Source organism: Strix uralensis, chromosome 23, assembly GCF_047716275.1.
Source record: "Strix uralensis isolate ZFMK-TIS-50842 chromosome 23, bStrUra1, whole genome shotgun sequence".
NCBI lineage: Eukaryota > Metazoa > Chordata > Aves > Strigiformes > Strigidae > Strix > Strix uralensis.
Window position 1 is genome coordinate 6,718,448 of NC_133994.1, and position 25,803 is coordinate 6,744,250.

The 25,803-nt window shown below is 40.2% G+C and overlaps 1 protein-coding gene across 5 annotated transcripts in view; it reads left to right on the forward strand.

The window, feature by feature from the left end:
- Positions 1 to 22,732, forward strand: part of PRDM2 (PR/SET domain 2) — a 74,695-nt gene extending 51,963 nt beyond the window's left edge. For 3 of the 5 annotated variants that reach the window (XM_074892934.1, XM_074892936.1, XM_074892937.1), the window contains 3 exons: positions 286 to 4,663; positions 18,018 to 18,153; positions 19,356 to 22,732. In XM_074892934.1, the coding sequence (XP_074749035.1) occupies positions 286 to 4,663; positions 18,018 to 18,126 (4,487 nt within the window). In that variant the 3' untranslated portion in view covers positions 18,127 to 18,153; positions 19,356 to 22,732. Of the gene's footprint in view, positions 1 to 285; positions 4,664 to 6,619; positions 8,212 to 18,017; positions 18,154 to 19,355 lie in introns of those variants that run through there. The other 2 variants (XR_012632052.1, XM_074892935.1) reach the window with 2 other exon arrangements.
- Positions 22,733 to 25,803: the final 3,071 nt, after the last annotated feature.

Below are 25,803 nucleotides of genomic sequence, written 5' to 3' on the forward strand. Positions count from 1 at the left end.
TGTTCTTGTGCTCTTTAGGCTGTTTTGGGTTTCTTTTCCACAATGTTCAATCCAGAGAGTCTCTGTTAAGTATAGGCAGTTGCCTACATTTTGCTGAAGTTCCAGAAAGGAAATTTCTGAATACAGTTTTACGCTGAATCACAACAGTGAGCAGTAGTGGTATTGTGTTGGGTCATAAATGTTGGATACGTTGTGTTAGAGGAAGAGGTAGAAGAAAGGTGTAGCGTATTTTGAAGTGTTTGGTAAAAATCTCTCATGCTTTTCTTTTCATACTTTGTGTATCAGGCCATAAAGAGGAAGATGAAACGCCTTCTGTTTCTGCTGTGCTGTCCCTGGAACAAACAGCTGTGATTCAGGAAATGGTAAATCAAGATGTACTTCCAAAGCTGATGATCCCCAGCCCTGCCAGTGAACCACAAATGGTGACTGAAGACAAACAAGGAGAAGCAATAAACTGTGCATCAGATGATTTAGATGATGATGAAGAGGAGGATGATGAAGAAGAGGAAGATGAAGAGGAGATAGAAGATATCAATATGCCTAAAGAAAATGCTGAAATGCCTTTGATATGTGAAGAAAAGTTAGACTCTATGGAAGAGCAAAAGAGTACATCAGAAGAATCTCCAGAAAGCTCTCCAAAGAAAAAACTTGTTGTGAAAATTCCAAAAGTGAGAGGTGAATCAAATGGTGATGTTCAGGAAACATTCATGTTTCCCTGTCAGCATTGTGAGAGGAAGTTTACAACAAAGCAAGGACTTGAACGCCACATGCACATCCATATATCTACTGTTAACCACGCTTTCAAGTGTCGATATTGTGGGAAAGCCTTTGGTACTCAAATTAACAGGCGAAGACATGAGCGACGCCACGAGGCAGGGCCAAAAAGGAAACCGTTCTTAACACTAACGTCCTCACAACACTTGGATAATGTTGCTGATAACCAAGTAATTGTGGATGATGGTCTTAAAGATGACCTGAATGTTTCCAGTCTTGTGCAAGACTCTGTTGTCTTGGATTCTGAGAAAGTTCCCCAAGAAATGTCAAACTCTGCTTTTGCTGAGGAAAATAAGGAGCCCAAAGAATTGCATCCATGTAAATACTGCAAAAAGGTTTTTGGAACTCACACCAACATGCGGAGGCATCAGCGCAGGGTTCATGAGCGTCATCTTATTCCCAAAGGTGTCAGAAGAAAAGGATTCTTCACTGAAGAGCCACCGCTTCAGACAGAGCAGGCCCCACCAGTCCAGAGTGTATATATAGCAAGTACAGAAATAGAAGAGGAAGGTGAAGTAGATGATGTCTATATTATGGATATTTCCAGCAATATCTCTGAAAATTTAAATTATTACATTGATGGTAAAATTCAGTCCAACAGCAGCACTAGCAATTGTGATGTGATTCAGATGGAGTCCAACTCTGCAGACTTGTATGGGCTAAATTGTATAATCAGTCCAGTCACGGTGGAAATTTCCCCAAATTTAAAGGTCACACAGACACATGTGAATGAACCTCCTAAGGAGCCCTCTAGCAGTGGGAGCAATGAATCCAAAAAGAGGAGAACTGCCAGCCCTCCTCTTGTACCAAAAATAAAAACTGAAGTAGACCCAGAACCTATAACTCCTACTAGTTCTTTAAATCTCCCTCTTAGCATTTCAACAGAAAGCTTACCTTTTCATAAAGAAAAAGGTGTTTATTTATCATCAAAATTAAAACAGCTTCTTCAGACCCAGGACAGTAAGAAGATAACTCCGTCAAGTGAAATCCCTAAACTAGGACCTTCTGTTACATCCTCGCCTATTTTGCCTCCAGTATCCAGTAGATTTAAAAGACGGACCAGCTCACCTCCCAGTTCTCCACAGCACAGTCCAGTACTTCGAGACTTTGTCAAATCAGGTGAGGGAAAAACTGTGTGGAATGATAATATTCGGAGCTCAAAAATGCCAAAGTTAGAAAGCCACAGCAACTCACCTGCTTGGAGCTTGACTGGAAGGGAGGAAAAAGAGACTTTGAGCCCTCTTTGCTTTGAAGACTATAAAATATCAAAAGACTGGACAGCAGCTCCGACTTTTGGCAATGTGTGCAACCAGCAGCCACTGGATTTATCCAGTGGTGTGAAACAAAGGTCTGATGTCAAAAATAAGAATCAGGTTCCCTGGGAGTCTGTTTTAGATTTAAGTGTGCATAAGAAGCCTTGCAGCGATGCTGAAATGAGGGAATGTAAAGAAAATTCTATACAGCCAACCTGTAGTGGTGTTAAAAAGAAGAAACCAACCACTTGCATGTTACAGAAGGTTCTGCTGAATGAGTATAACGGGACGGATGCGGCCACAGACAGCACGCTCGGTGTGAACAGGAGCGCGAGCCCAAGCAAATCCCTGGAGCCCCAGGCAGAACCTGACATGGATCCCAGTCTATCTGCATCGTCCTCTGTTGACACTCAGCCCCTTAGTTCCTCCGTTTCCCCTGTGCCACAGGCATCTGCTGTACCTTCCATGTGCCAGCTGCCTCCTTTGTTGACACCAACCAATCCTCCTTCCCCACCGCCCTGCCCGCCTGTGTTAACAGTTGCTACGTCACCTCCTCCCCTTCTTCCAACGATGCCGTTATCGATTCCAGATGTCTCTGCCAGTGCCACTAACACTTCTTCTTGTCCATCGCCCCTTTCTAACACTACTACCCAGTCCCCGCTACCAGTTCTTTCACCCACAGTTTCTCCTTCTCCATCTCCTGTTCCTTCTGTTGAGCCTCTTATTTCTGCTGCTTCACCTGGTCCTCCTACGCTCTCTTCCTCATCATCTTCCTCCTCTTCCTCCTCTTTCTCCTCTTCTTCATCTTCATCATCTCCATCTCCACCCCCTCTTTCAGTAGTTTCTTCTGTTGTTTCCTCTGCTGATAATCTTGAAAATACTCTCCCAATAATAAAACAGGAGGAAGCTGAAAATGAACAACAGAAGGCAAGAGAAGATCCTCATACTTCAAGTGAATCAGGAGTAGTGCAGGAAACGTTCAATAAAAGCTTTGTGTGCAATGTCTGTGAATCACCTTTTCTTTCCATTAAAGACCTAACGAAGCATTTATCCATTCATGCTGAAGAATGGCCCTTCAAATGTGAATTCTGTGTACAGCTTTTTAGGGATAAAACAGACTTGTCAGAACATCGCTTTCTGCTTCATGGAGTAGGAAATATCTTTGTTTGCTCGGTCTGTAAAAAGGAATTTGCTTTTTTGTGCAATTTGCAACAGCATCAGCGGGATCTTCATCCAGACAAAGAGTGCACACATCATGAGTTTGAAAGTGGGACTTTGAGACCCCAGAATTTTACTGACCCCAGTAAGGCGAACGTGGAGCACATGCAGAGCCTGCCAGAAGATTCTTTGGAACTTTCTAAAGAGGAGGATGATGAAGATCTAAATGATTCCTCTGAAGAGCTTTATACTACTATAAAAATAATGGCTTCTGGAGTAAAATCTAAAGATCCAGATGTTCGTATGGGCCTCAATCAACACTACCCAAGCTTTAAACCACCACCATTTCAGTATCACCATCGTAATCCTATGGGTATTGGAGTTACTGCAACAAACTTCACTACCCACAATATTCCACAGACTTTTACTACTGCCATTCGATGCACAAAATGTGGGAAAAGTGTTGATAACATGCCTGAGTTACACAAACACATATTGGCCTGTGCATCTGCCAGTGATAAAAAGAGATACACACCTAAAAAAAATCCAGTACCACTGAAACAGACAGTGCAGCCTAAGAATGGTATGGTGGTTATAGCTGGCCCTGGAAAGAATGCCTTCAGACGAATGGGTCAGCCTAAAAGACTTAATTTCAATGTTGAGATTAGCAAAATGTCCTCAAATAAACTAAAAATAAGTGCATTGAAAAAGAAAAACCAGCTTGTCCAGAAAGCTATCTTGCAAAAAAAGAAATCTGCCCAGCAGAAGGCAGAATTGAAAAATAATCCATCCGAGTCCGACTCTCACATCTGCCCCTACTGTAATAGAGAGTTCACTTATATTGGAAGTTTGAACAAACACGCATCGTATAGCTGTCCCAAAAAACCCATCTCTCCCTCCTCTAAAAAGAATTCTTCAAAAAAAAGCGCGAGTTATTCTTCTTCACCTGCAAGCAGTGAAAAAGGCAACAACCAGCGTAGGCGAACAGCAGATGCAGAAATCAAAATGCAAAGCATGCAGCCTCACTTGGGCAAGACGAGAGCACGGACCTCAGGACCTGCACAAATCCAGCTTCCCTCTGCGTCCTTCAAATCAAAACAGAACGTTAAATTTGTACCTCCTATTCGATCTAAAAAGCCAAATTCATCTTCGTCTCTGAGGAACTCTAGTCCTGTAAGAGTGTCCAGAATGTCCCATGTTGATGGGAAAAAAACTAAGGTGGTGGCTAAGAACAGTTCCTCTGGAATCTCAAGCAAAGCGTCCCGGAAATTGCACGTCAGAATACAAAGGAATAATAAAGCTGTTTTGCCAAGTAAATCTGCTGTGACGAGTAAGAAAAAGGCAGACAGATTCACTGTAAAATGTAGAGAGAGGATTGGAGGACCTATTACACGAAGCCTACAGCAGGCGGCAAATGCAGAGGCAGCAGAAAACAAAAGAGATGAAAGCAGTACAAAGCAAGAACTAAAAGATTTCAGGTAAGCATTTAATTTGAAGTTGAAACAACACAGGAACACGTTGCTTGCTGTTTTGCCAATTTTCTCGGTCTTATTTAAGTATGAGAAACTCAAAAAATAAAAAAAAAGGTTGCATTTCCTAAAACATGGTTAAATAGCTCAGTCGTGCTGAGGTATGATGTACATACTTGATGCATTTTGTCATGTTGTCATGAAATAATACACAGTTTGTATAGAGAATGTCTTTAATTATGAACTGAATTGAAAACTCTGGAAAAAAAAAAAAATGTCAGTACCTGAGTGCAAATAAACTTAACGTCATTGAACTTAATGTTATTGGAGACACTGACCTTGTATTTGGTATCTAACATATATGGTGGCCCGAAATCATTCTAGATTTAGTTTATGGCGGTTTGCTGAGCTAAAAATGACTGCATTTTTTACTCACTAAAATAACTTGCATTGTTGGTTTTTAATAAAAAGCATTCTCTGCGTATCATATATGAAAAAAAACCATGACCAAATACTTCAAAAATGTATGTGCATACTGAGTCAGATCATTAAATACCTAATATAAGGGAAATAGACATGTAAGAAAAGTTACATGAACATGTAAATTTGTTAGAAGTATCGTGCTCTTATGTTTCAGTATAAACAAATTTTATAATTAAAGTTCTATTTCTTTTTGAAAAGCATTTTAATCACAAGAAAGGGTAATACTTCAATAAATAAAATAAAACCTTAATCAATGTGCCTGAGTCCCGACTTACGTCTCCATGTAGTTTCTCAAATCAATAGGATATTTTGCAAAGTGTTTATAACTTTTACCAGCATACTCCTGCCCTGTTATTCCTGGAAACAGGTATCTGATTTGCCGAGTAACTCTCACAAAGCTCACTGGTAATCAAGAGTTCTTTTGGGTTTGGTCATTGCAGTGCATGGCTGTGATTAACACCAGATTTATGGCTGGAGGTAGTATTTTTTTTATCAAAGTCATTGATAGTGGAGAAGGGGGAGGAACTGGCAGCCTCCTTCAGAACAAGTGTCCCCTAACAGAATTTGTCAAAAAGTGTCAAAATCCAAACTGTTTGCAGCTTGTGTGTCTTACGGTGAATACCTCCTAGGTGAAAATTTTGAGGAAATACTTTGTAAAGGTTCAATGTAACAGAATTATGTCAAAGTGCTAGAGGGGAATTTGACTTAAAATAGTCAATACCCAAATTAGGACATGTTGAAGGAGAAAAATGTTACTGGAATTTGGAGACTAATGGTGTAAAAAAATGCCTTTAAAGAACAAGAAATGTCTACCAGGCCTGTTCTCCTGGGACATAAACATCTTCGTGTTACTTAATTCTCATCAGCTGCTCTCTTAGCGTTATGTGTGAAACTGTGTTTTACATGATGCCAGAACAGATCAGTAGAATTTGAAGCCAGAATGACACGTCTTTCCATCTAAATTAATCATTTGACCTTAGGCAGAATAACCGAGTACTTGGAAATCTGTGCATATGGGAATTGTTTAATAGTGTTTGGGGTACATAACAATTTACCTAGGGGTAAGATTTCCTTGACTGTCTCAAATACTGTTAGTTTACTTTGGCAGCTTGCAATCTTTGCTGGTTTAATGAATAGTTATGCTAGAAGAATTTTTGCTTTCTGTTTCTGAAATAATGTTCCTAAATCTAGATTGTCTAGTCAACTCTTTTTTTATATCGAGTATATAGTGTGAAGAATTTTTTTGCCTTCATACACTAATGTTAGCACAGGCTAACTTCGGTTCTATTCTATGTAGGCACTGTTGGTTTGGGTTTTTTTTTCCCAGGAAATCTTAATTCTTGATATTTTTTCAAGACTTGCTTCATGTAATATTTGTCTCCAGATTTGTTTTTCACCTTTCAGTTTTTCTGTGTAAACATACTCCGTTCACAAATAGTTTGTTTTGTCATTTATCTTCAGTTTTTGTCTTTTATTTTCTAGGAATCTCCTGTAAAAACAAAACAAACAAAAAAATCCCTTAATGACATGGTAGAGCTGTTGCATGCTCAACTTAGGATAAGCACTACGACAATGGATGTGAAATCCACCAAGCTTGCGAAACCAGCTGAAGCTGACTCACAATCATAAAATTGCCTGCAGGCTTCTTGCTAATATTCAGTGCCAGGCATAGATTTTCTTATTTTGTGCCTGACACATGTGCTGGGCTACAGGATGATTCAGAGAGAAGGGTACTATTAAAAACAAAACAAACCCCACACGAAACCATCAACAGAACTAGTGGGATTACCTAAACCAAATCTTTTGCTCTCGTGTTTGCTTAGATCCCGGTTTTGTCTGTACTTTGATGAATGGCACACGGGCAGGCAGTTGGATACTTGGCAAAGCAGGTTCCTTAATTTTGTCAATAATTCAGTGTAGATTCAGGGACAACAAATGTTGCTGCACTCAAAGTATTTTTGTCATGTATTGAGTCTCTTACAGCCTTTTGTCTAAATGAATTAGTAGAGGCCAACCTAGCACAACAGAATTTTTCCTTTTCTTCCCACTTTCTCCTCACTTTGAGTCTTTTAGATGTCCAGCATACGATGGGAAAAAGCCTGATTTGGATGTTTTGTGGATTTTCCAAATTCCTATTTATACATGCAAATGAAACTTTATATAGCAATGAAATATCGCTATCAATTTCTAAATACCATATATATAATGAATGCAGTGTATCTTTTTATTGATAAGAAGGCTAGACCAGGACTACATACCTGTATATTTTGAAAGTTAAATATATAATTACTCTAAATGGTCGTACACCTCTATCTAATAACTTAAGACAACAAATTGGTCTGTTGTTCATAACAGCTTTTTATGGAAATACCGTTTGTCATGTGTTCATATAGCTTTCAAGATTAATGACAGAATTGATGGAAAGTGACTAGTTTCTTTATACAGCCACCCCTTTTATTTTTTGTTCTTGACTTAAAAAGTAATCTACCTCTTAAAATTTGTAGTTTAATACTTGTTTGGTGAATTTGTGCCACTTTAACTTTCACTTTCACTATCATTCCCATTTTGTTACATTTCTGTTATGGGGACTTTATGTTGAAATATTGTATAAAGCATTTGTAGCAAGTTTAAAAAATAAAATATTTAAAATTATTTAAATTGTTTTGGACACTTCAATTGTACTATATGTGATTTACATTTTACATTAATTTCATTTTGTTTTCATTTTGGGTTGTTAATCTTGGAGCATGTTCCTGTATTAAAGTTTGCTGTTAGTTATATTGTTTCTTCTATTGGAGAGTGATATAAAGACTATTCTAATGAAAACATTAAAAATTACAATTTGACATAAAAGTGGGGTTGTCATTGCTTTTGAACATTGTAGCCTTGCTGAAGATACTGTAAATGCAGGTAAGAACTGAAGAGGGGTTTTTATCCTCCAGCATGCAATACCTCATGTGAGTCGCAGATGTATTAAAGAGTCTCTGTGGTGTTGCAAGCACTTAATGACCAACTAGATGGAACGATCATGACATTTTATATAACTGTAACCAATAAAGTAAACTTTGTAAAAACTTGTGGGAAACTTGCCTTTTGTATGGAAACCAGATGTACCAGGAAAAATGAAACAATGTACATCTAGAAGGAATTAAGTGTGCTTGCATCCTGTAGTTGTTTACACCCAGATCACAAACAAATTTATACCAATTTGACACTTATGAGTTAGTCTTAGATTTTTGGCTTTTAATCGTGGACACAGTTAATAAATTTAAACTTTTAATTGCACACACCATTTCAACTTTTTCTGATATTATAAAGTTCTATTTTTATATGCTTCAAACTTGTGAAATAGTTTAATATTTTTAAAATACACGTAAAGAGTTTTGGCTCTGAGAATTTTGGAATGTTGTATTCCACCACTAAGATACGTGTTTTGCCTCCTGCAGGGGAGCTGGAAGCAGCTGTGTCCATATTAGTGAGCCAGTTGGATGGAAAAATGTAACCTCATATAAGACTAAACAGTATTACAGTAGCCAGTTCCTTTGCGTATTTGCTACTAATCCAGTAGTACGTTAATAGTTTATGTAGTCATCTATTCAAATTAATACTTCCCTTTGAGTAAGATTCTTTGGCAGGAGCTTCCTGTTTATTTTCTTGTGCGATACGTTGTTCCTTGAACACGTTGCCTTCTCCATAACAAAATTTTCCTTGAATTTTAACTGATGGGGAAGATCTGGTACAGTGATGGAGAAGTCCTGTCATTGTTCACGGAGGGTTTTTGCAGGCACGTCAGCAATGTGGTGGTGCACACACTGCGGTTTGATAGTTGCACCACGATTAAAGAGGTGAATTCTTAGTCTAGCTTACAGTAGCAGTTATATCAGGTGGTAGGACAGCCACAGTGAAGGTTTTTAGTATTGATTAGGTTTTACTATGTTTCCCTAAGTGAGAACACTTTCTTTTGCGTACCCATAGTTGTCTTTGGATATTTTATAAGAATTAGGAAACATGAAAAAAAGGTAAAAACTCTCCTGTAGTTTTGAAGTTACTGAGGGTGTGACAAACTTAACTAGTCGTTTCACGTCTTCTGCTGTTAGTGATAAATGAAACACCAGTTGGTGTTTGGTCTTACTGCAGTCTTGGTATTTTGATCACCTGGTAAGGATTTATTAGACATGCCTAGCAATGAGCTGATCATAAATAAACCAGCTGACTCCCCTCGTTCCTTAATATCATGGCAGAAACCCTGTTGCCATTGTCTTTATCATTTCTCTACTGTCATTAAATGCTGTTGAGTCCCAAGGATGTTGCCACACTGCGATCCTTGCACACATCTGTACACCCCAGTTCTCGAGGGAAGTGCTGTGTGATGGACAGCTGTATTTCAAAATGAGAGCTAATCATCAAAGAAGAAGTTTGATTCCTAAATAGGCGTCTGATCACAGATAGGAAGTGTACAGCTTTTATAGTTCCTGTTGCATCTCATCTGCATAATTGAATTTCTATGGCTTTTATAACTGCCTCTTTATGATGTGAATGCAACAATAAAGCTGTAACGATGCCCACAAAGTGCTGACAGTTCTTGAAACGCATCCAAACAGGCAATGAAAACAATTAAACTTGTCCTGTTTACAGAGACTGACGTGCTGAGCGAGATCAGATGCAGTGTCAGTTTAATAAAAACAGTAATGCTGAAGTTTGTATGGAGATGGGAGATGTAACACATTGTGATTACCTTTTTTTTTTTTTTTCCCCCCGATTACCTGGTTTGTAGGAGTTAAAACCAGCTTGTATCAGAGAACATCTTGGATGTGTTCAAGCGTAGGCATTACACGGCAGCGCAGGTGAGGCGGCCAGGCCCCTGCGTACAGCGATTCCTGCCTTGCCCTGCAAGGTCCCGACCCTTGGTGTAAGCTGCCTGTAGTTGATTTAGGCTGGTTAGTACTGTGTTTTGTTGGCATTTTGTATTGTAAGTCTTTTATTTAAAGTTCTAGTTTAGTTCCTGATGACTTTCTTTAGGGAGATGTCATAGAAAACGTAGATCCTGGCAATTTGATGTGTAACTTTTCAATTTCCAATGTAGAAATGACTAGTGCTCCTTCACGTTCTGAGGTTTGTGACTTCATTTCCAAAATTATGGAGCCACTTCCAGCTTTTACTCAAGTTCAGCTAAGAAGCTGAGTTGCAAGCAACCTGTGACAGACAAATAGCTTGTGAAGGACCTTGAAAACAACTTAGAAGACCTTGCATGCTAATTCTAGCTTTTATTTACTGAGTGTGTGATCTGCATGAGTCACATGATATTCTGCTTCTGTTCACGATGAAAATGAGCTAAAGGATAGATTCTGAACAACAAGTGTATGCTGGTTTGGATCTGAGCTTTTGTGGTAAGTGAATTATGAAAAAGGTAAACTTGCATATCTATTTAATTGAACTGGTAAAGAATTAGAAAAAAATTCAGACTAGCATGAAATTTTGTGGTAGTAGCACATTTTGGTTATAACTGATTTTGGGTCGCTCCTATACAATATTTAAAAACAGAATAGTTGCTGTAGAATTAATACCATGTCATGTTTGGTGTTTTTAAGCCATAGCTGGAGTTTTGAAAAGCGCTCAAAAGTTGGATGCACAAATCTTACAGAAGTTTAATGGGAACCTGTAAAGCTTCACCTACACAGACACAATAATCTGAATTACTTTTTGAAGTGGATTGCTTCGACTGAAATTTGTGGATGGACAGCTATCCAATATGCAGTGAACCGAGAGCTAAAGGCTACTCAAACCAGATGTCTTGGAAAACACTTGAGAGTAAAGTACAAATTCAAATGCTCAAGAGATTTCAGAAAAGCTTCTATTCAGATTGCAGTAAAAATCCATAGTTTCCTGTTTATGTATGCGGTGTGATGCATTCTAATTCTATAGTTGCATACTGTATTTTTTTGGTAGAAACCATGTCACTTAATTCATAGGGTGGAGCTGCTCAAAAAGTGAATGGCAGCTCTAATGGAAGGGGATACGTGGAGGACCTTTAAATATTTTTTGGAAGAGTGGGAAGGTGAGGAAAAAAGTTCTATTTCAGAGCAAGATACGGATAAACCACTGTAAGAAAGGCATGGTGTATTAAGTGTACGGTTAATGGTCCATTTTACACACCAAAGGAGACAATGAAAAATGTCAGTGTTATTAAAGATGGGTCTTTATTTCATACATATGAATGACTTGATGTAATTTCCTAAACTTTCTTTGGGATCTTGGCTTTGCAATTTAAGTAATGTCTTAAGGTATTTTTTGAGTTAAATTAATACCAAGGTGATACTCAGACTATACCTGAAGTCGGTGCTACTTTGTGCTCATCACTTACACTCAGGCAAGGGTCCCCACCCAGATGTTTAAAGTCCAAATAGATTATTAGACCAAGAGTAGGAAAGAAAGCTGTAGTTGTGAAGCATCCAGTGTCTGACTCTGGACCAGAGTCTCTTCAGCCACTAACTACTTTTAAACCTCTTCCTTAGTTAAGAGGAAGCCTCACTGCTGTTGAATCACCTCAGACTGCTGCTTCCCATGCATACTTCATCACTTTTCAGTCTCATTTTGCTGACCCTGCATGTTTACTTCTCTTAGTAAGTCTTTAAAAATGCTTTTGGTAGAGTGTACTTTCGAAAGCGTGCATTTGAAAAAGAGCATTGAAACGGCCTTTTTTTTTTTTCAGATACAAGGCAGTAAAATACTGAAACTCAAAGGGAAGCTTGAGCAGGCATCAAGTTGGAGGGAGGCTTTTTCTTAAGAGATAGGTAGCTGCTTCATTTTCCTAATTTCTTCAAAACTTGAGTGGTTTGTGGAACATAGTATAGTAATCAGCAACATGCACTTTGTTTGTATATATCTCTCTGCTTATTTTTTGTAAGACTTATGTTTCACAAGCCAAACAGGGTCTCTGAGTCATGTTTTGGATGACAGTACTCCCAGAAACTGCCAAAGGGTTGTGAGAAACAGCTTTGATTATTCAGTGGGTGCTGTTCCATGTTTCAGAAATACAGGCTCAGCCATCGGTCTGTATGGTGCAAGGTGGTGTTACAGGCTGGAGGTGTGCTGCCTTTCAGATGAGCAGCAAAATTGAGACTTGCGTTACTCATAATGCCCTATGTCAGTCAAAAAAAGAATAATCATCTCACATCTGGGCCTGTTTCCACAGAGCCTGCCTCAAGTCCTGCAGTTTAGGCAATGCTCTTCAGTGAAGTTAAATGCCTGCAGTCAAGTAAACGCGAGGACTTTTTTTCAGGGAAGTGATTTGGTCGAGAACGCAGAGGATGTACCTGCGAAGGGCGTTTGAAAGCCCAGCAGCAGGTGGAGGCAGAAGAGCTCAGTCTGTCCCCCTTGCTGCCGTCAGGTGTTGAACCGTGAGCGCTGACGCTGCCCCGGTGCTGCTGGTGGAGGGAGTTTGCTTTGGAAGCGCTCAGGCAGACTGAGCAAACTCACTCTTGGGCAGATCGTGTGTGCGTAGCGGTTAGTCGTGTTCCAACTGTGCCTTGGTGGTAGGATTTATTTAGCACTTCATTTAGGTATGGTGATTTCTGCTAAACATTGCAGTGTGGAAGGAGGTAGGAAGATGAGAAATAATGAATTCTACCATCACTGAGCTGCTTTGAAGAGTTGCACACTCAAACTCTGCTGTCACTGGAGTTTGAAGTTGTATTATGGCAAATGCTTTCACTCATCTGTCTTTTTAAATCAAAAACACATTTTGTTCTGTGGTTTCCTTTTTACGTAATGAGATGTGCAGGACTGAGGGGTCATACTACTTCTGCTAGCCTTCAGTAATCATTTTGAACTCCTTTGGAGTAACCGTTTCTGTATAAAGCTAAATAAAAATTGACTACAGTCTTCCCTATGTGTGATAAAGATTTCTCATTCTTTTCCTCTGTCCATGAATGTGATTCAGTAAATACAAACTTTTTATCAAATTCCGAGTAGATTACCTGACAGTGTAAAAGATGTATTTGAGTACTGCTATTTTTAATCCAACATCCTTCACCTTCTGGCTCGCACAATGCTCTGTGCTTCTTTAAAAGGGCAGGAAGATAAATTGCTGCCGTGATACTGTTCATCTAAAATTATAAACCTAGACCAAGATTTCCTAAAGTGACTAATAATTTCTTTGAGCTCAATTTGAAGTACCATCAAGGAGACTTGATTTTCTGAAAGAGCTCAGTAGCCACCCTCAGTGCTGAATCCCTTTAAAGGGGCTACTGTAGATCACTGATTGCTTTAGAAAATCTAGTTATGTTTAAGTAAAATGGTATCTATACATTAATTTTAGGTAGTCCCCAGGTGAGTTGTAGGTGTGGTGTGAGATTTTTTTCAACAGTTCTCAGTGTTGGTTTGGTGTTCATCAGTGAAGTTAATAGTGGTCTGAAGCAGGATTTCACTGGGAGTGGAACCAAGTCAACAATGAAGAAACTTGAACTCTAGAGCACATGCATGAAAGAAAACAATTTTTGAGTTGCTGTGGGGGAGCAATGCTACTTTCAAGGTATTAAGTTCTTTGAACCACTGTGGTTAGAGAGTGCTGCTGGGTATCTTCTGGGAAGTTGAGAATGCAAAGGATCTCAAAAACAGGTTTTTCCCGTTTAGATTCATGAAAGGCCTGACCATAAAATCATAATATTCATGTTATGTCCTTTAACATCACATGATTGCAAGATAAAATCCTGATGTGTTCCAGCTTTTTCACTGCTTTCATACATAAACACACATAAGTCTCGAAATAGCTGCAGTACAGCACATTAAGATCTTTTTGCTTTCTGCTGCTCCCCCATTTTTTGTACACTCTTCCACAGAAAAGAGAGACATCCTCCTCAACAAAATTCTATACACAAACCTTTTTGTCCTGCTAAATACTTTGTTTCACTTAAAAAAAAAAAAAAAAAAATTAAAAAGTGTTCATGTAATTGGTTGCTGTTTTTCCAAGTCCTTGCTTTGTGTACTTTGCCATTAAGCGATATGCTAGTCCAAGAGAGCACAAGCCAGTTGGGTTACCAGTGCCATGGTTTAGTTCTCACTGAGAGCAGAAAGCCCAGAAATCTCATTTATCCATGACCTGAACCCCCCTTGCTTGTCTTCTGGCCTGTAAAATTGCCTAGCCCAATTCTGTGAAGCCAAGGCTTAAACATACACACCTCTTTATCTTTTTTTTTCCCCAGGCAGTCAATTGAGAAGGCAGTCTGTGTCAGCTTAGACATTGTTTTGCTTAAGAGTCGGAAACATTTTTGATAGAGTATGTCCCTGACATGTCTATTGTTAGGAGATATGTTGGAGTGTGTGTGTGTGTGTGTCTGAAATTTTGGACCATATGCATTTTTTTTTTTTTGATCAGGAGTGTAGAAGTATAAGCCCTGCAAGAAAAACACACTTCAATTGAGGTAAAAATGTAAACCTAAATCACCTGAGTGTTTTCTCACATACTGCAGTGACTTTGCTCTGTATTTCACTGGTGTGACCAGCAACCACATCAGATCACTCCAGCCTTCATTCCCACAAGGAACGTGGTTTATTTTTCTGGGATGTTCCTAGTGAACTAAAGTAGCAACTTGGAAGAATGTTAATTGCACAAGTGTGGTAGAAGACAAGGTAATTTGCATTAAAAATACCAAATGTATTTTGAGAATGTCTGAGGGAAGGGTGTGTGCCAGGATCTGGCATTTTTACTAGCTGCCTAGTTTGTGTGCGCTGCTCATTTCGAGGCTCAGCGGCCTAGGAAGGTAAATGGAGGCTGGAATTTAGTTTAGATAAATAAGGTGAAACTTCTTAAGTATTCAAGAGACAATTTAACCTGGGGAGTAGTAATCAGTGTGATAGGGGAACCTGTGCCTTTGTTCCTGCCTCTGCTTTGACTGCAGATTTTCTGGGCAACCTTGGCAAATCACTTCCCTTCTGACTCAGTTCTGCATCTGAAAAATGGGGATTATGGTACTGACTGATACTGCAAAACACTTTCAGATCCAAGGATGGAAGACTGTAAGGCCTGGGAGTTAGTGTATTTTCACTGTAGTGAGTCTCACCAAATGCAGTGGTTTGTCTCTCTCCTTATTTATGGTGTGCATTCAGTTGAAAGATTTAGGCCCTGTCTACGTGTGATAAAATAGCATCATTTAACTTTTGGTTTAGCTTTAGTTTTTGGTATAGCTGGTACATTTGCCAAAACTGTTTATCCTGATTTAAAAGTCCTAGTTGGCAGAGAAAACTTAGTGTAGATGAGTCCTTCCTGCTGCCTAACATTTGATTTCTGTGCCCTTTTTCTTGCAAGTATAGTATGTTTTCTGATGCTATTCCTTTTTTCTTTTTTCCTTTTTCTTTCCCTTTTTTCCACCTGTTTTTTTTTTTCATTCCCCCCCTTTTTTCCTTTTTTCTTTTTTCCCCCTTCTCAATTTTTTTCCTCTCCCTTTTTTTCTCCTTCTTTTTCTCTCCCCTTTCCCCAGCTAGGGCTATTTCTGACAGCGGACTTGTCAGAGGTGGATGCAGCACGGCTGTGGTGTCTGTCCGCTGCTGTTGGGTCGGGGCTGTGGACTGTGCGCAGTGGTGGGATGGAGCTGGGGTACAGCCCCTGAGCCCCTTCCCAGTAAAGCCGTTATTGCTCGGCTGCATCAGCGCAGGGCCTCTAAGAATTCCTTTTCTTTTGCCTGTCTCCAGTTACCCCAGCGCGGGTGACGGTGAAAGCAGGTGCAAAGTGACAGTGCTAAAAATAACGATCTCAATAACTGTTCCTACATGAGATGGGGGTATTTCAGCTCCCCTCCCCCTCTGAGATTCGCTTGCCTTGCAAACCCAGGGAGTTCTCCTAAAACATCCAGACTTCCCTGCCTTTTTTTTAAACAGGTTCTTTAAAAACAGAGTTATCAATCCACTTCAGTTTAATATCGGTGCAGAGGAGGGCACCGACTTCCTGACCGCTTTGGTGGAGCAAACACTGCTGCTGTCAGTGCTTTATCGCGTGGTTTCCATGCACGGCTAATTGGGAGCAGAATGGAGAGGCAACAGCAAGAACTCCATTAAGAACTCAATTTCAGTTTCTATCTAGAAAAACAATCCCTTTTTATCTTGTTCCTCTAATCCTCAACTTCCGAATAATAAGCCAGTGATCTATTAGCTTTAAATCTAGATGAAATTACGGGCTGAAAGATCCTCCAGCGTGTTGTTTCTGGGGGAGGATGAGGGGTGTGCGTTTGGGTCAGGTTTTCTCAAATACTGTCTCTTTGGATTTTTTTTTTTCCAGGTTTCCCACAGGATTTAGGCATTGCCTTGTTGCATGCAACAACACACAGATGTTATTGTTTATAGGACTTTTACAAGTCATAACTAATTTTCTGACATTAAGCATTACTTAAATGGAAATGTTCTAAATGAAACTAAAATTTCTCTCTTCTAGTTATAGTAAAGAACTGAAGCCAAACAAACTAAACTTATTTTGGATATTCTGCTGTTTCCCTTGGTAACAGTCCTTATATGGGACAACAAAATCTGGCTTTTGTTGACTTCATTACCACTTTCTGATTCTTACACACTAGATGAATCCTTCAGTATTAAATTCACAAAGGCTGGAGAGTATGATTTACATAGAACAATAACAAAACTTTGGCAGGCGATTTTAACCACAAATTTTAATTTGGAAATGAATTGCTTGCTTTTCAAAATTTCTGTGGTTTTGTTTTTCTGTTGTAATGGAAAATTTTGCACTTCTTTGCAGTTACATAGTTTTGCACTTCTTTATGTCTAACTTGCAGTTAGATAGTTTTGCACTACAAAATCCGTATGTAAGGACAAACTGAAATCTCCTTTAAAGGTTGTATATTGAACTCTAAATATAACCTGGAGAAAAACCTAATTTTTAACTTTTCTTAGAGATGTTGTTGTGTAATAAAATAATATTTCAAAAGATGTTCCCTTGGAAGAACATAAGTAGTTGGGTTTGGTTAGACTTTTGAAGAATTTGTACATACAAGGTAGGTATGTAATTACTGCAAGTATGGGGGGTGCACAGGTGCGAGGGGGAGCAGACGTGCATCTGCATGCACCAAGTAGTGCAAGATAGTGAAAGGTGCTGAATTTAAAAACAAACAGGGAAATTTTTTTTATCTTTTAGCGTAAGGAGGTTTAGCTTGGGTAACATTTGAACTGAGATTGTATGTTTGGAATAGGGCATGAGCCTTTCTGCTTCCCTTGCTCTGACTCATGTTTTCAGGCTTTCTTCCTGAAATCACAGTACAACAGAGATGTAATACTGTGAGTTAAAATCTCTGATTTTCACTTTCACATGGGGATTCTTGGAGGGAGTTTAAAATCTGAAGTGAAATAATGTATCATCTACAATAAAGGCACTGTGGCCGTGCTAACGGTAGCATCCTGTATGTGTCATGGTCAAGTCTGTCAGTGCTATAGCGGTGAAAGTGTACTGCAGGTTTGACCCTGGAAAAACGACTAGATGTGGTATTATGTAAAGTAAAATTCCTTTTCCATAAATATGTATTTTAAAACCTGATATGGACTGTCCTGAGAAAATAGACCGTGACTCTTTTAGTTGTTCTTGACATGACTGTGGATTTGTCTGTCTGTCCTAGCGGGAGGGGCTGGGACACTGGGTGGGAGGCTGGATGCTGCTTCCAGTGACGTTGTTTCCCACTTAAACAAACTAACAGGTTAAGTTCAGCACAAGGCAAAACCCCCTCTTGCCTTCAGAAGTGGCTCGTTCCTTGCAGTGCGGGTGGAGTGTAGGGTTTTTTTCTCATCGCTTACTAAAGCCCCTGTAGGGCCCTAAAGCATATCTCTGCTTTTATTTCCCCCGATACCCTGATGCATGTGTGTGAGTTTCTTCTGCCTCTCTGTACAGTTACAGACTCCGCATGGCCTCTAGATGTCCCTCCGCCTCTTCGCATAACGCCAGCACCAGGCAATGCAAGAAACCCAGCTGCGCCGCGTCCCACTTCTTCAAGGAATAGACTCTTCTTCGTGTCCGACCAAACCAGGTACAGCGGATGCAGGATGCGCAGAGCTTGCCTGTCTTGGGTTTCTGTGGGCAAGGAGTGCAAAGCTCTTTAAAGATATTATCCGAGCCTCAGAAAACCCACGGTGTCGTTGCTCTTGTTGTAACTGGTCACTGATAAGAAAGCAGGCGTGGAGGGGGAGAACTGTGTCAGAACAGGGCCTCTCGGTTAAATCAAGCACAAGGGACAAGGTCCTCTCTAGTGATGTGTACTTACATACTCTGGATCAAAAGGATCTGTTAAGCCAGAGTCTGCTCTTTAGCCTCTTGGAAGATGTAAGGAGAGTTTTCTTTCATATATGAGCTTTTAAAACCTGAAGTGTTGCTCTTCTGCCTCCTGTGGGGAGCTTGAAAATGGTGGTAATTTTTGTAAGGATGGGGTTTGTCCCCATCTTGGAAGGAGTGGTATTTGTATCTGATCGTAGTAGTGGGCAAAGCGCTTTGAGATCTTTTAGGCTGAATGGGTAAATGCTGAACAAATGTTAACTCTGACCAAAAGAAATACGGCTGGGAATGTGTATTATGGCTGGCTGCTTTGGTTGAATGCCAGAAGCTCAAAGACTGTATTACAATGCAAACTGCAGTGCCATGATAACATACAAAAACATTAGTTGGGGTTGTGGTGAGAGAAACTAGTGTAGTGAGGGTATATGGGCTTGGACAAATTAATGACCTGGTCCGGTGTTATTGGTGAAGCTGAACTGATTTCCTGTTGGTTGACTTTAAACAAGATGCTGTCTCCTGCTCCTTGATTTCCCTGCCTGTAACGTGCAGATAATCACCTCCTTTATACTGATGGAACAGCTAAGGAACATTATACTTACATGTGTAAAGCTAAAGGTGAGAAAGAGTGCCAGCAAAATCAAGGTGCTGCAGCCTGAAATTTTTTCTTTGTTAAATATGTTAAAAAAACTAACACTTGGTGAAAAATTTTTTTAAAATTCTGAAGTTTACTACCTCCTGAATAATGGAAGTGGTTGCTAGTGAAATGTTAACATCCCTAACTGCAGCATAGACCATTTAGTTGTGGGAAACCCAAGCAGAAGTTAAATCATGGGTATCTCTTTCCTGTGCAGCACTCACTGAATGATTTTTCCTGCTTCCAGCTCGGCATAGCGGGGCAGTTACTCTGACTACTTAATCTTAAAGCTGATTCTGATTAAATGCAACTCTCTGTATTTTCAGGTACTAGGAACTGTTGACTGGAAAAGGTGAGGTGAAGTAATCCTCAAGCATTATCCTCTCCTGCTTTTTCTCAGATGAGGTGAGACCGGTTCCTCAGTAGATAACAGGGACAGCGGTTTCTTCTGCCGGAAGCAATGGCGCACCTCTGTTATACTGTCCTTCCTTCCAGAGGGAGAGGGAGAGAGCGCAGAGCAGGGCTCCTGCCTTCTCCAGAGAGGGATGAACTGTGGATGCTGGTGAGAGGGTGATCTCGGGGTCCCCTGCCGCGCGGAGTCCGTGCATCAACAGCCAGTGGAATAGCATGGAGAAATGTTCAGACATTTTCAGGCAGATTAACTGTGTTCAGAGGGTCGATGGGTCTGGATGAGTCTCCTCTTTCTGGTAGAACACAGAGGGGTTTAACATACTATGCAATTAAATTCTGTAAAGACTGTTACATCGTTTTAGTTCCTACTTTACATCCTAACGGGTAAAGAACTGGGCATCCCACAAAAATCCACTGAAGGGAGTGGTAGGCTTTGCTGAGGTTTCCACATCTGAAGTCTGTGGGTACCCCAGTCTCTTGACTTTGTGCCATTAGCTTTAAGGGGCATGATGCCATTGCTTTCGCAGTGCATCAGGACCCACGTTTATTTGGAAGGCCACCTGTTGAGTGATCGCTGTGAAATTCACTGGTAGCCCAGTTTCATAAAGGGACAAGCATCCATTTCTCCAAAGCTGCCATTACATTTGTTGCCAGCCTGGTACTCTTGTTATAGTCGGGATTGATGGATTTAGTGAGAGTATCAAACACGCATGTTGCTGTGCGGTATCAAGCAACATTTTTCCTTAAATACGGAGCTTGTGTTTGTGCCCCTCAATACAAGCATGTTTAGTTTCCGTGGTCCTGTAGAGAGGGCATCCATGAAGGTAGCTGGCAGCCAGCAGAGACAAGTTGCAGAAACATACAGGTCAGTTGGTAAAACGCAGTGCAAAAAGGTCTCTTACCTCTTGCTCCAAAACAGTGACAATCACACGCAGGTGCACCATCTGGCAGGGGTGCTTCTCTGGGCCCTGCAGAGTTCACCTCCAAGATGAAGGGTTCCTTCTGTCAAGACAAGTTTTTGCAGGATCCCTGCTAATGTAGTGTCCGGGTTTGAGATTTTTCAAGGAGGCCAAGGGCGTTGATTGCCCTATTTCCCCCTTATTTCAGTCCATTTATTGTCTTTGCACTCCACACGGATAAGCACACATCTGTGTATGCACGTGTTAAGAAAAAACAAGTGCCCAGTTGATACTCCTTCCCACCACCCTGAAAAAGTCAAAAGAAGGATCAATTTTATATATATCTTCATATATATATATGACATATATTAATATATATGTATGAAACTGCTGAAAACAGTTAATTTTTTATAGTTTCGATGAAAATCAGATTGTTCAAAATGAATACAAAAGCTTTAAACAAGAAACATTGGTTTTGTTCACCATAACAATGTGTTAGCTACATGTTGTTAGATTTGGAAAGAAAAGGTCTTCAGACCTTGTATTATCCTAGCTCCAGATTTTTTGGATGAACCCCTGTGGAGGCTTTCTAAGTGCAATTGTGGTTTGGGGGAAGGCTGAGATGCTGAGAACTAGATGAGCCATAAAAAGCTACATCCCTCCCATGTTGGAAGTGATGCTTCCAGTTCAAGACTGTGAGACCATTTTGATGCAGGCTCTGTGGGGAGAGCTTCTGCCATTGCTGGCTGCTCTGCCACTTTCCTAGAGTGGAGAGGCTCTAGGATTTGTCCCCTCTTGAGCTTTTTGCGAGCAATAATTTCCTCTTGAAATATGTGATGTACTAATTCCAAACGAAGGCTGAAATTTTTCATAGCAGCCTTGGAAGACTGAGATTCTCATTATTCATTAAAACTAGTCGGAAGTGAGTATCCAAATCTGCTAGGCAGCTTGGTAAATCTTGGTCAAAGCACAGAAATTAAGTTTCCTGGCCTTATGTATATCTCAAAGAAGCTGGCATGCACATGCAGCTCTCTAATCAGTTTGGCTCACTTTAGTTTTGCACGTTATCTTTCTTTTAATTCTCTCTCCATATTTTCTCCTTCCTCTCATCATCTAGTATTAGTATGGTAAACCCTGTTCGTTCAAACAGGAATTGTCTTCCTGTGTGTCTGGACAGCATCTAGATCATTTGAAAAATGAAGAATATACAGTGCTAATAAAACCCAGCTCCAACGTACTCTGTCTTAAAGCACCAGTATGATATACCCTTGATTTTCCCAGTGCAGCTTTGTTAGGCATTTTGTCGAAGATCACACTTACTGTATAAATTTTCACTGGTCACTTGAGGATTGTTGCTGAGGAAGAGCTTTCTTGCCGTTTGCAGCCCAAACTCTGCTTTAAACAATCAGTTCTTCTAAGACCCACTCAGCTTCCAGCAAGTTAAATTAAATACAGAGTTTCTGGCACGGATGCTGCTGAATTTAGTGCCTTTAAGGCATACCAATGAGGTTATTAGAGGTCACTTTTGTGCAATTTATTTTTGCTGCTTTTTTAAGAGTGGTAGTAACTATTATAACGGACAAACTCAAGGAGAGAAGTGTGTAAATTGTGATATATGAACATTTTTCCCAGAGAAATTCTGGTTTATCACACAAGCCTGTAAATATGTATTTACAATTTTAAAAGCACGTCTTTATGTCCCTGGATGTAAATGCTCCGTTTTTAAAGTTTTATAACATGTGTTACTCAACCAAGAGACCACAGCACACAGCTTTATATTGTACTGGTCTATTTGAAGGATCCATTACGGTCTAAGCTGTGGCAGAAAAATATCCACGCCACCAACAAGAAATAACCCGTGGTTGCACCAGACTTTTCATCATTTTCTTTCAGATAACAAATGCAGTTTTTTTGGGAGGGTGGGGGAGTTGATTTTTCTTGCAGAAAAAAGAAGCAGTTCAAAATGGTGTCATTCTCTGGAACGATGAAGATATTTTATTCACAGTAAATTCAGGAAAGTATGCCATTTTTTTTTTTTCCAAGGCAGAATTTCACAGTTTTGCAGCAAATTTTTAACCTCCCCCGTGCCTGCTGATGAAACGTGAAATTTTGCCCTTGACTAATATCACAAGTTCTTGTGAAAATTCAAGGAGAGGGTGGGGAAAAAGCTCAGGTTTTGCATGTAGGAATTTGCAAGGCTGACACTGGTAGCTCTGCAGTGCTCTCATGACAATGCTGATACTGAGAAGTTTATTAAAAATAAACTGTGTGGAGATGTGGTATTACCTGGTTGGTGCTTGGGTTCTGAAAATTGCTCTGGAAGACTGAAAGCTCTGTTGTCTGTCTGCCATGTAAAGAAAAAGAACAACAATAAATTAATGTGACAAACCGCATCATGGAAATATTTATTATTATTTCAGCAGAGGAAGTCTTCAAAATGGAGATCCAATGTATTCTACCTCTGAAATGGCTGAAAGGTTTGGGGTTTAGGTATTAATACCTAAGTATAGGTATTCATTTCATGTAGGCTAAAAATGGCTCTTTCACCCCAGAAAATCTGAAGATTCCTTCTGCATTATAAATCTGACCTGTTAGTAAAAAATCACTGTTGTCACCATTGCACATCGTTGCCTTGCCTGCAGCAGCCTAAACAGTGAGTCAACCTCCTCTTGCAGTGTTGCAGCTTGCCTGATTTTTATTAAATGGCATTCAGTTTCAGTTAAGTTTTGAATGATCAGATTTTGCTGAACTATTATTCTCTCCCTGCATGAGAATATCCTGAAATATTCTCTAACTAAACAGCTGCATACTTCCATTCATCTGTCTGAGCTGTCACCTGAAGCAGCACTAATTACTCCTTTATGTAAGAGCTGTGGCTTTTTTTGGGAGAAGACTACCTTCAGGAACAGGTAAGGAGGAAAAATTTCTCATAATGAAGCTACTGCCTTAATACTGTTCACTGTAGCACTGTAGCAATCATGCTGCTTGCAGCTGCCAGGAGGCAGAAGGATGCAGACAACACGACACACCAGTGGCAGAATCCCCTCACAGAATCTCAGTTAGGAAAACCAGTTAGGCTGTTTTAGTCTTTGATGCCAGTGCCAATTGTAAATAGTCTTCCAAGGCTGTAGGACATACAGGGTATTGTGTGTGCTCAAGACAAACCCTTAGTGGACATGAAGGAGACAAGTACATCACACCCGAGATCCCCAACAGCTTGTCATCTCAGATGTGAGGTGGGTCAGCCGTGGAAGAACAGCAGAAATAGAAATGTACATCAAGCACTGCCGAGTAACGTTTTCCTGGATTATGAGCAATGGTGCCTTTCACCTTGGTGGCCATTGGCTTGCACCAAGCCAAGGTCATTGCTCAGAAATTGTTGTGGCTGCAGACCAGCAGCCTGGGTGAACAGCGGATGCTCCCAGCCCGGTCCCACAAGGGCACCAGAGGACATACAGAAATAGCGCTGTGCCTTTTGATGCAAGAGACATTTCTCTCTGTTTGGGGATGAGCTAGCCTGGGAACTTGACAGAGAAGCACGTTCTGGCCTACTGATCATGAACAATCATCATTTATTTTCCAGTGAAGAAGAGGAGGGAGGGAGACAGGTGCTTGGGGGTAGGAGAGAATTTCGAGCTGTGCTGCATTTGTTTTATGACTTGCTTTGCAGCTGCCTTGAAAGAAGAGGAGGCAGTTGTTAAAGATTAGACTGCTCTGGAAATATTATCTTAGATATGAGATGCTAATGCAAATACTCCCCCCCTCTCCCCTTTTGCTGCTCTGCTAAGTTTTGGGTCACCTTGACTCTAGCAGAGCTTAGCAGGGGTGGTTTTCTTTTTTTTTTTTCCTTCCCCTTGCTTTGCCAGTGTCAATGGCTGCGCAAAGAACTAGGCAAGAGGGTGTTATCTCCAGGCTCATCTCCTCCTCATCCCTCCAGCTGAGCTTTTGTGGAATAGACTGTTTGGGGACGAGCATTACCTCAGAAAATCTGTACTCTAAACCATATTGCTCATTATTATACTCACATCCCATCATCTACACAATACATTTACTCTCTTCCTACATCTTCCTCCAGCTGGAGAGCTTAACTGACAGACTCCCTCTGAACTTCATTCTTTGGCTTCTCTATTAAAGTGCAGTGATTAAGGCTTACCAAGGGTGTATCAATTTAGGAACATATCTTAATTTAACCTTGAGAAGTGAAGTATCCAGACTATTTCCTTTAGTACTCTGTTCTAGTAGATAATGTCTGTATCTGAGTCCAGCTTCTCTTGGTGCCTAGCACCAACTGATTAGAGCCCTTTCATAGTTGGTATTTCTTTTGTACAGGGATATTTATACATTAATTAAGCCATACTTTTGAAAAACTACCTGGAGAATTCTCTTAAGTCTTGGAGAGTAGGCCTTTTTCACTCTGTACCACTTACATAATTTTCTCCTGTGGCATTCAAACTTTTATTTTTTTTTAAAGAATAAAACCCAACCAAATAAAATTATTTTTCAGACAAGAATTGATGGAGATGTAATCTGAAGGAAGGGAGAAATATGTTTGATTGCTGTCTCTGATGCCAAACCTTAAGTGCATTGCTTCAAATTCACTATGTTCACTATGTTCTACAAAATACTCGATTTTCCTTGCATGACCCAGACATCAGAATTGGATAAATGTTCCAGAACTGATCTCAGTAGTGTTGTCTGTGGAGAAATAATTGCATCCATACTTCCCCATGCATCCAGCCAGTGATCTTGCCAGCCCTCCTTGTGACAGTGCTGTGCTGGAAGCAAATGCACAAATTCTTATCTGTGGGTTGGTTTTTTTTTTTTCCCCAGAGTCTCTGCCTTGTAACAGTGAAACACTGACTTCTGACACACAAGAGATGAGTTCTCACTTGTTACCATTCATTGCTGATGACATCTCATTAACGATAATACCAGTTTTTCTATGTTCTCTCCTGAGCTCTCCTCCATTCCAGAATCCTTTGCTACTAAGAACATTGTTGTGAATAACCCCCGTTTCTTGCACAGGGTATTTCTAGGGATTTTAAATGTCCCTGTAATGAAACACCTGTTCTATCGATGTAATGAGTTTAACCAAGTTTCTTTCCCTTTCGTACATATTCACGTGACACGTTGTCTGTTCAGTGAGATAATTAGATGTGGAAGAGAAGCAGATACCCATTCAGCTGGCATTTACCAAGGCCCTTCTGTCCTGATGTGAACTGCTTCTGTGTTGCTGTCACTGGGGAATGGGTGCTGGAGGTGCACAAAGCCACCCCCTTTGCATTTCAGGACTTCTGAACTCCCTGTCAGATCGACTGATCAGCAGTGTGGAGAAAATTGCTACGTCCTCATAAAATGACATGGGGAGACTTATCAGCAAAGACATTCGTCATTCCAGACTGAGTGCTAATAAAGGTGCGTTCGTTAGATGGACTTTTTATTGCACTTGGTGATTTGATGGTAA